Here is an 11,534-nt window from a genome sequence, read left to right as displayed (position 1 = left end):
TTCTTAAATGTCTAGTAACTCTGACAGTGTACACGACTTTTTGGTCTAGTGTGTTAAAAGAATTTCTGTTTGATTTTCAATTTCGTGCACGGCTGAAGGGCGAATGTATTTGATGTGATTGGGATTTGAATCCAAGATTCTCAGATTACGAGTCGAGTACTTTATCCACTAGAGTTTTCGGTAACAATGTTTGGCTTCTTCCCTTAACATATTTCAGTGTAGCTAAACTTCAAATGTTAAAGTTTAACATAATAAAAATAAACATCTGTTTATAAACATTATATCTTCATTCTCAAACACACACAATAATAAATAGTGAAACGTCGTCCATGGTGACTGAAATAATAACAGTGGGCATAGTTTAAAAGACATGACAGTTAGTATACAGTTGAGAGATGTTAAAATGGACAACCTGCCTGGTGAAGTGGTGATTAGTTGATGCACCTGGTTACTGGTTCTAAACCTTTCTTGCCCTCTTATTTGCAAACATCGGTAGCCATTTTCGACCTTGTAAAATAACTTTAGCGCAAAAACATCTAATTACTAAATAAACAAGTCATTCAAAAAATATACACATCATTATTTATTTTTAAACTTTGTTCGCGGTCCATATACACAACCAAATTGTGGGTCATAACCCATGGGTTTAGGAGTCCTACCTCGACGACAGTTTGTTTGTTTCTTTTTAAAATTTGCGCAAAGCTACTCAAGGGCTATCTGCGCTAGCCGTCCCTAATTTAGCAGTGTAAGACTAGAGGGAAGGCAGCTAGTCATCACCACCCATCGCCAACTCTTGGGCTGCTCTTTTACCAAGAAATAGTGGGATTGACCGTCACAGTATAATGCTCACATGGTTGAAAAGGCGAGCATATTTTGGTACAACGGGGATTCGAATCCGCGACCTTCATATTACGAGTCGAACGCCTTAACCCACCTGGCCATGTCGGGCCTTCGACGACAGTAAAAGACTAAATAGATAGTGTACAATGAAAATTGAAAGTTGTTAAAATGGACAACTTGTTTCGTGAACTGGATTACACGACATGTTGATCCACTTGTAGGCATATAAGTTCATAAAAAAATTAAAGAAGAAAGGAAATTCATAGAAGTTTCTGGAGGCTCCGCATTATTAAGGGAAAAATATACGAGACCTAGTGAAATAAAAAATATTTATCGCTTAACAATTGGTATTATGTATTTTCATGATGTATTGCCACAAAATTCCTTAATATCTTACGCAGTAAGCACCCCGCTGAGGTAGTGGTAAATCTACGAATTTACAACGCTAAAATCAGGGGGCCTATTCCCATCGGTGGACATAGCAGATAACCCGATGTGGCTTTGCTATGAGAAAAACACACTTACGCAATAGAGAGATCTTATCATTTTGTAAACATATATCCTAATTCTACAATGTGACCTGCATAGTCGATGGATGTGAAGAGGTCTAAGATTACAAGAAAAAACACAACAAAAATGGCGATCAGTAGAACGGTTACTTTCTCCCTTATAAACTGAAGAATAAAAAGTAGGAATTTCACAATTTTCATACTAATTCATAAAAAAAGAAAGTTTAGTTCCGTAGACTTGCATACTAAATTTCGTCTGAATGCTTAACGTCCGTGATTGGCTGCTATTTCTTTGATGTCGTTATGCATTTTTAACATTGGCCAATCGTGGTAAAGGAAAGGTGGGTTATTGCTTGTCCTCAAAAGATGTTCGACTTTGTCTATTCGTAAGTTGGCTAGTATATAAGTACAATCACTGCTTATCCAACCGTCTCGTTGCTTTCTGAGATGAGTTTATGATAGACAATCAGTATGGTATCACGGACGGCACGTTTTCTGGTTCTGGTGGCTTTGCTAACTAATGGTACGTCTTTAATTTTCCTTGTATTCAGTGCCTTATCATAATCTATAGAAATCTAATACGCGATATTTTGGAAATAAAATTCTTACGTAACGTGCTTGAAGTTACATATGGCAAAAGCTAATAATATATGTCATCACCTTGTAGATATAAGACTAGAGGTAACTTTGTACTTAAACTAAAAATCTCTTATAGCTCAGCGATAATTTTGAGGGATTGTAACACTAAAATTTGAGTCTCAATACTTGCAGAGGACAAATCGCACATAGTAATTTGTGTAGATTTGCACTTAAAACATACAAATAATCAAATTCTTTAAAATTTATATTGAGTTAAGAGGAAAACTAGTTAGTCAGATAAGTTTTCGAAATATCTAAAGACGTTTCTAACAAACTTTAGTTTCCTAATTCTGGCATGGTATTCTACAGTGCACTGTTTGCACATCTAGCGTATATTTCGATTATTTAGAGTGTGAATATAAGATTTTTATCCCAAAAGCTCCAATGTTCAAACACAATACGATCTTGTATTTGATAATGGCTTGCCCCGTGAAAACGTTTTCCCCGATTGTTCGGTGTGTGTGAGAGAGTTTGGTTGTTGGAACATTCTTTGTATTACTTCTTTTAGTTCTCTGAAGCAGTATTAGCAAGGTTTGGTAAAGAGTCAAACTTGTCAGAAGTAAGCCAACTGAAGATGTTCGAAAGCTAAGGAAGTTCGAAAACGTGTTTTCCTAAAAATATTTTGTACGCGGCGGATATTATGGAAATCAGGAGAAGGGGAAACAAAAGTAAAATTGGGAAATCAACATGAAAACAAACAACTTACATGACGCTATATTTTTCGTTATTGCGTTTTTAGGACCAAGAATTCTGTATTTTCAGAATCTAGGTAAAACTTAGGATTATATTTGATTGATCAATTGAAAATTCTTTTGGAGAAATGTCCTGCACATCAAATATCATTGGATCAGCGTGAACAATCCTTATCACAGTGCGTCCATATGGTAAGCAAGAGTCAGATCTCTTTATCTCATCTTTTCGACTGTCTAGCTCCGCCTATCAAGTTGATTTTAGAATCATTACCTGTTTATAGCGAGTCAATAATGTGGAACAAAAACTAAATTTAAATTGGATCTATTGAAAATTTGTTGATTTGGGATGTCCTTTTTAATTTGCCGATATTTGTATGTTTCACTTAAACGTAGAGATTCAGTTCCTCAGTTTTTATAATATACGTTTTAAAATTGGTATCTATTTAGTGAAAAACTTGCAAATTTCCGGCTAGATCATAGCAGTGTTTATCCTAAGACTCTGAATAATAAAATAATCAAGCTATTACTGTCACGAAAAAGTCCAACATCTATTAACGATTCCTCTGAACAACGGAAGTTCTTCAATTATAGTTAGCCTGTATTACCACATTGTATTAAAATTTGTTACATAAATTTTTTCAATTATATATATATTTTTTCATAATTCTACACCATAAGCATCCATTTAGTTAGAAATTAATCTACAGAAATTACGTAATTTGTGGGAATAAGTGTGTTACACTTAACCTGTTTCAAAGACAAGAGAGCCTAGGTCGGCTTCGAATGAGCAGAGAGAGAGTCAACAAACCAGAAGAACTACTGACATAACAGGCTGTGCCCGGAAATCTTAACTAGGGCAGTTAACTGTTCACAGCATCATGAATCTGCGTATTTGTTTGATGTTTTTTATTCTTCATTTTTAACGAGTTCTGGTATTTGTGGCATACAAGCGAGACTAGTTTTTTATTACTATTTTTATGGTGTAATGCCCCATATTCAGATCAGGGTTACTTTTTCTGGTTTGCCGCGTGAATACCTGGAGCACCAATCAAAAACGGAAGTTCTAAGGAGAACTGGTACGGCAGGTTTCGAAACGCCTCTTAGATATATGTTTGTCAAGGCAGGATGAACTATGAAATGATACTCCTACGTACGGATCCTACGCAATTAAACTTGATTATTAGCTTTCGAATTTCGCGCAAAACAACACGAGGGCCAACTGCGCTAACCGTTCTTAATTTAGCAGTGTAAGACTGGAAGGAAAACAGCTAATCATCACCACTTACCTTCAACTCCTAGACTACTCTTTTATTAGTGAACACTGGGATTACCGTCACATTGTAACGTCCTCACGGCTGAAAGGGCGGGCCTGTTTGGTGTGACGGGGAATCGAACCCGCGACCCTCAGATCACGAGTCGAGTACCCTAACCACCTGGCCATTCCATGCCCACTTCGTTTGGATCAATCATGTAAATGGTTACATGTTTTAATGGTCAATCCTCTCTCTATTTCAGATGACGAAAAATCTAAAGCAATTAAACATTAGGAAACTAAATAAAAACTTAGGCTTAAGGATTTATACAGCAATTATTTTGTTTGAGCTAAAAGTTTTAGTTCCTTTGAAAGGTAAATTAAAAACCATGGGAAATTTACACTTAACAAAAAGTTTGGAACATTGAAACAAAATTATCTGACAGATACTGACGGATTTTCTTCAAGGTAATGAAAATGGAAATGTTTTGTGGGAAAAAAAGCACATTCTATTGTTGTCGTAGTTTTTCGGAAAAATAAGGAAAATAATGATTGGTTTGATTTGTTTTCAGTTTAACACAGAGCTACACGAGAGCTCTCTGTGTTAACCGTCTTTAATTTAGCATTGATAGACTATAGGGAAGTCAGCCAATCAAGATTACCCACCACCAACTCTAGGAATACTTTTTTACTAATGAAAAGTGGGATGGACCAAAACATTATAGTCCTCTCCCTCCCCACACACCTGAAATAGCGAACATTTTCGGTGACGAGGACTTGAACCCATGATCCTAAAATTGCGAGTCGAGAGCCTTAACCACCAGCCAGAAAAATACTAATAGTTTATATTAATGGTAATCCAAAGTTCAGAAAAGTTTTAAGAGCATTTTAAACTATAAAATATGAAATACTCCTTAATGTTTGTTTGTTTTGAAATTCGCACAAAGCTACTCGAGGGCTATCTGTGCTAGCCGTCCCTAATTTAGCAGTGTAAAACTAGAGGGAAGGCAGCTAGCCATCACCACCAACTCTTGGGCTACTTCTTTACCAACAAATAGTGGGATTGACCGTCATATTATAACGCTCCCACGGCTGAAAGGGTAAGCATGTTTGGCGCGATGGGGATGCGAACCCGCGACCCTCAGAGTACGAGTCGCACACCTTAACACGCTTGGCTATGCCGGGCCTATTTCTTAATTTAGAGACTTCTTACTTCTGGATTTCACTTCTAACTATATTTTTTAATTTTCAAGAGTATCGATGGAAAAAAAGTAGATACATGCAAGGATTTCTCATGAATTTTTGTTGCTCGTTCTCCTGATTTAAAAGATTAATGATACTTGACGTCATGGATAATAAACATTTGAATAAACCGGTTGTGACAAGATTACCCTAATTTAATGATTTTTATCTTTAACACCCCTTATGGCAATTTAACGAACTTTAATGCACAAAAAAGAAAATTCAGTGGAACAAGATCTGTAGTTAAAAAATTTAGATGATTATTTTATAGCGCCATCTGGCCTTTCTAGTGCAAAGGTGGGCGTGTATGATCTGTCAGTTCTGAGGAAGGACGGTAGCCCAGAACTTTAACTGTTCTGATAAATATATCTTTCGTTAGCAATATAACAACCAATTTGTTTTTTGTGTGCACAGATGTTTGTGCGTGTGTTTGTACCAGTACAAGATCACGAAATAGACTTACCTATAAGAATACTAATATTCTCAGAATTAGGTCAAACATGTTCTTAAGGAAAGCTAGATCTGTAATTTTATCCCCTTCTCCTTAGCTCAGCAGTTCGTCGGAGTGTTCCGTTCCAACTCAGCTTTTGGTTCGCTCGACGGGCACAGCACAAAGCCCATTTTGTGGCTTTGCACTTACCAACAAATAAATAACTGTAAACTCTCTATTCTGTTTAGAAACATTTACGTATCTTAAATTAATTATACAAATAATGAAAATTCCTCAGTTTCCAATTATTATTTATAAAATTAATTAATTTTGTCAGTTCACTTTAAAGTTAATGGTCAGTATTCTCCTTCCATTTACTTTCGTTATTTTGTTAGTGTTTGCCGGTCCTCCTCGCAGGTGAGTGGTAAGTTAACGAACTTACAGCACCGTTCGGTTTTCCGTGGTGGACAGAGCACAAGATAATCTACGATGTAGTATTGCACTATCAATACACACGCACACACACAAATATCTTTTTACCTTCCGGTAAGTCTACGGATTTATAACGCTAAAATCAGGGTTTACATTCCCGTCAGTGGACTCACCAGATAGCCCGATGTGGCTTTGCTATAAGAAAACACACATCTTCCAATAAATATTTTCAATAATATGGAAGATAATGCAACGAAAATATATTTTACTTCTATCGTCGAATGGTAAAGTTTCTAGAAATCATTGTTTTTATTCAGATATACAGATAACTAAATATATAATAACTCTCTAAACTTCCAAACCTTTAATTTAAATCTAGTGAAATGTAAAAATGGTTTAATATCTATTTCAGTATCAACATTTCCTCGTTACTACATAGGAGGTAACATAAATATATCCAGAGTTGCTCTTTACTTCATTAAATGTTTCATGTAGGGTAAACTGCGTGGAAATATTCGCTTCAGCATACACAGCGATAGTAGTTTTAATTTACTTACATATTATTTGGGAGTTGACCAAGAATACGTGATTTTGAAACTCATGTATGCTCAGAAGTTCGCTATAGTTTATGTATACATTATTTTAAAAGAAAAAATATATATTTACTACCGGAAGTTGTTGTTATTATTGATTTAGATTTTTCCGTTCGATTTGTATACTAAGTGGATGTTTCCGTGTCTGTAGTGCTGGGTGTGTCGATTGTGAAGAGACAAGCGGACAGTACAAATTCTGACACCAAGAACGACTCTGACCTATGTAAGGGTAGATCTCCTAGTGAGTACTTTCGCCTGACAGCAGCAGAGGACTGTCGAGACGTGGTACGTTGTTCCGTGCAGGGACTTCTGGCACTAAGGTGTCCCACGGGACTGGCGTTCGACATCGAAAAACAAACCTGTGGGTGGAAGGACCAAGTCAAGAACTGTGATCAGGTGGAGAAACCTCGTCTGGCCACACCCCTTCTTTCTACAGATGAGCCGATCTGCAGCGAGAACCAGTTGGCTTGTGGGAACGGTGAATGTATCGAGCGTAAGCTGTTCTGTGACGGAGAACCTCAATGTACTGACGGATCTGACGAAAACGCTTGTAGTAAGTAGGACTCGTACTCCAGTCAATAACAGACATTGAGTTTTCCGGTAAAACATGGTGGCATTTTAACAAATGAGACAAAATTCAGACAGAAAAATATATATTAGTGAATAATTAAAAAAAAAAACTGTGTTATCACCAGTAATGCTCTTGATGTATTAACTTTTTTAAGAAGTTGCTTTATTGTTGTTGTTGGTTGTTTTTTTTTGAGGGGGGAGCAAAATCCATTGTAAATCTCAGTTGTCAGCTTAAAGTCGTACCGGATATTGTCTGTTGTAATAGATACCAAATGTGTTAGGGATATCCTCTCTACCAGATAAAATCCAAACGCTTATGTTAAACTCGCCAATAAACATGGAAAATCAATTAAGTGCTAACATCAATAACGTCTCAACTTCTACTGCCTGCAAACATTTATGTGAAAGAAGCTATCCTTAAATTTTCTTATAATTCCAAAAGTAGAAATGAAATTAAACCATCCAAATATTTCTTCTGTATGTCACTCTCAGCTTCTGTCCTTACAAAATAAATGAAATGATAAAAGATTTTTAACAAAACAATCTTATATGTATTTACATAGCATATTATAATCAACGAAGAAGTGTTTTTGAAAAGGCGTTTTTTCTAGAATTGTTTCGAAGATTAAAAGTTGTTAAAAAGAACAAAATAGAAAAATTGAATGGAGATTTTTTTTTTTTAACGGGCTGTCAAGAGTTATTTTCTACTTTCTTATGTGATATAGTTTGCCCTTTAATGGCACAGCGGCATGTCTGTGGGAAATTATACTGCTATAAACCGCTTTTCGATACCCGTGATGGGCAGAGCTCTATGTATAATTTTATACAAGAATCTTATTCATACTAAGGATTTAGCATAGAGTCTGGGTAGATCTTTCAGAAAGAAAAGAAAAACTCTAAGCAAGTGAAATCCATAAAAAGTACTACTTCAAGATGAATAAACTGGCCAAAACAAATCTTGAAGGACTGAGTTTCCTATGTTTGGTATTTTTATATAAAAAAATACCCTTAGAAACTTAACCACGATGAGAAATTATTTATTAAGCCTAGCTGTGAATATTAGAATTTTTATGCTTTAGGCATAAACATTCGCATGTGCATAAATATTGAAAACAAAAGGTTTAAATGTATGCGCGCTACCCTAAAAGTAACTTTCTACTTGTAGAATTCAAGTTTCTAGATTTCTTTGAAAAAAAAAAATTGCTTCTCAATAAGAGAAGATCTGTGGTTTGTATTTTAATAAAACTTAGCTTTAGTTTCATGCTTTGATCGTTAAAAAGCGAAACAAATATTCCGTTTTGTTATTTATAACAAATTAAGTCTTTGTTTTTTAGCTAAAGAAAAGGATCCTAACAGGGCGCCCCCTTGTGACCAGAAACAATGTATTTTGCCAGACTGTTTCTGTTCTCACGATGGAACTCTAATTCCTGGAGGAAAAGATCCCAACGAAATTCCTCAGATGGTCATGATTACTTTCGATGACGCAGTTAATATCAACAACATTGATATATACGAAGAACTCTTCAGCAATGGTCGAAATAACCCTAATGGATGTTCCATAAAGGGAACCTTTTTTGTTTCCCATAAATACACCAATTACTCCGCAGTTCAGGAGCTTCATCGCAAGGGGCACGAAATTGCTTCTCATTCCATCACGTAAGTATGAAATTTAGAGACGTGATGAGTGATTAAAAAAAAAAGAACCTAACGTCCTCGTGATTGTTAAAATGGACTTAAAGCTTTAATAAAACTTCATGTATTTTTTTTGTATTCTACAGTAGGCTCTGAAAATCGTTGAAAAGTTAAATTCGAGAATCGTAGGTTATGCAATATGTTTCATGATGATTTACGCACTGATCCATCCTTCAATGTTTTTTTTTTCTTTTTTGCTGCTTTGCAATACTGGTCTCGTGTTAGAAAGTTTCCTCAATTGTATTAAAATAGAATGTTCAATTTTCACAAATTATATATATTTCTCAGAAATATTATTGCTATTATTTATTTTGTATTTCTTTAAACAGTCACCGAGATGACGAGACATACTGGAGCAGTGCCAATCTTGAAACTTGGGCAAAGGAAATGGCGGGAATGAGGTTGATTCTTGAAAAGTTTGCCAACATTACAGACAATTCCATCGTTGGTGTTCGTTCGCCATACCTACGCTTGGGCGGTAATACTCAATTCCGTATGCTGGAAGAACAATCCTTCTTATACGACTCATCCATCACTGTTCCTCTGTCCAATCCTCCCCTCTGGCCCTACACCCTTTACTTTAGTATGCCCCATAAGTGCCATGGTAATGGGCAGAACTGTCCCACGCGTTCTCATGCTGTGTGGGAGATGATCATGAACGAGCTGGACCGTCGTGAGGACCCGAGTTTCGATGAAAACCTAGCTGGTTGTGCCATGGTTGACAGCTGCAGTAACTTGATTACAGGAGAACAGTTCTATAACTTTCTTAACCACAACCTGGAGAGACATTACAACACCAATCGTGCTCCTCTCGGCTTGTTTTTCCATGCCGGCTTTCTTAAGCTGAATCCGGAATTTTTGGATGCTTTGATAAGCTGGATCGACGAGATGCTGGATAGAACGGACATTTACTTTGTGACGATGACACAAGTTCTTCAATGGATGCAAAATCCTACAGAGCTGAGCCGCATTCGAGAATTTCCTCCATGGAAGGAAAAGTGTGAGGTCAAAGGTCAGCCTTACTGCAGTATTCCCAACGCTTGCCCACTAACAACTCGTGAACTTCCAGGAGAAACCATTCGCCTTCACACGTGTATGGATTGCTCTCAAAACTATCCATGGATCGAAGATCCAACTGGAGATTATTTTTCTTTCAAGAAATAAACAGTATCTAAAAGTTAATTTAATTTTTAAAACAAATTCGACCACTTAAATATCATGCCTTCATCTCCGCTTGTATCTCCCCAGCATGTTTGTAGTTCCACGTTTCGTAAATTTGTTTTGCAGAACACTGTCCTGTTTTTTTTACAGGCTTGGTTAGGTATACCTTTACACGTATGTATGAGGGTATGTTAATTTACACAGCTGTCTTTAATTAGCTCTCAATCCAGCGAGATCTAATCTGAACGAGAAAGAAGAGTTTTAACCAGTTCCAGCGCACATTTAGCTTTAACATTGGACACCCAAGTGACTCGTGTAAACACTTTAGTTATGGCAAGTAGTTGTAATGGATAAAATTTATATTTTCCTAAATAAGTATGATTTTTTTCGTTTTCATTAATTTCTAGTAAACGGTAATTATTGGATGAGTTAACTAGCCCAAATGTAGAGAAACTTTGAAATTAAGTAAAATTGTTGAATTTAAAAAAAACACACGTTGGTTTTAAACAATGTTCATATTAAATAAGACACTTCTTCCAACCAACTCGGGAAGAGTAGAAAACCTAATTCTTCATTTGGTGCTAAATTAGCACGCGAAAACACCAACATTACTGTTTATAAAGTAACGGCCGTTTATTAGTGTTTTGTACTTTTGAAAATCTTTGATAAATATTACATATATTCATTTTTCTCAGCATTAAGGCTGACCAGGAATTAATAGATCAACCTTGAGATTTTATATTGATTTTTAAAGCTAAATGTTTGTCTCTTCTTGTTGAGGGCAAATATGTTGAGAATCTCTTGTCTTTCTGTGCCCTTGGAACAATCACGTTTGTCATCCTGAGTGTTGTGATTATGTGCTTATCAGCTTAAACTCCAAGATCTTATGTAATGCTACTAGTTTTAGAATTTTACGAATTAAAGAGAGAGTTTTTCAATCGATGTTTCGAAGTCAGTTCTGAACATTAATCAACCGGTTGTTAAATATCTCAAAGCATGTCGCATTTATTTTATCTTGTGGTCCAATGGTTAATCTAACGCATTTCGAAGCGTTTTAGTTACCTTCAACATTCAACGCATTAAATATTAATCGTTATCATTTTGTGATTTAATTGTCACAGGGATCTTTAAAGTCTTGATGACTAGAAAAATTATGCTGTCCAATAAAATATATCTTTGTTGGTTGTAAAGATAGCTTTAATCTTTGCAATCCCTTTATATACGATATTGAAAAGATGACAACGAAGCTTTACTGATTTTTCATTTCATTTGTATGAACACCTGTAAAACTTTTTCTCGCATATCTTAGCCTATTTCAAGAAATGACGTCATAGTTTCTTTTGAAAGACCGTCTTCTATATATAAGTTTGTGATAAAAAAAAGCGGTCTTCAAGTATCTCCCCTCCCAAAGCTACTGACCAGTCTCTAATTATGATTTCTGTATAAAACGCACTATATTCACGAAAAGAATTATAAAAATAA

General features: G+C 35.8%; 1 protein-coding gene across 1 annotated transcript; it reads left to right on the top strand.

The window, feature by feature from the left end:
• The first annotated feature begins 1,712 nt into the window (after positions 1 to 1,712).
• Positions 1,713 to 10,994, top strand: LOC143233691 (chitin deacetylase 1-like). Its single transcript, XM_076470195.1, has 4 exons — positions 1,713 to 1,872; positions 6,781 to 7,182; positions 8,534 to 8,855; positions 9,221 to 10,994. Exons 1-4 carry the CDS (start codon positions 1,821 to 1,823, stop codon positions 10,053 to 10,055), a joined length of 1,611 nt encoding a protein of 536 aa, XP_076326310.1. The 5' UTR covers positions 1,713 to 1,820; the 3' UTR covers positions 10,056 to 10,994.
• Positions 10,995 to 11,534: the final 540 nt, after the last annotated feature.

Source organism: Tachypleus tridentatus, chromosome 12, assembly GCF_004210375.1.
Source record: "Tachypleus tridentatus isolate NWPU-2018 chromosome 12, ASM421037v1, whole genome shotgun sequence".
NCBI lineage: Eukaryota > Metazoa > Arthropoda > Merostomata > Xiphosura > Limulidae > Tachypleus > Tachypleus tridentatus.
This window is presented reverse-complemented; position numbering and strand designations above follow the sequence as displayed.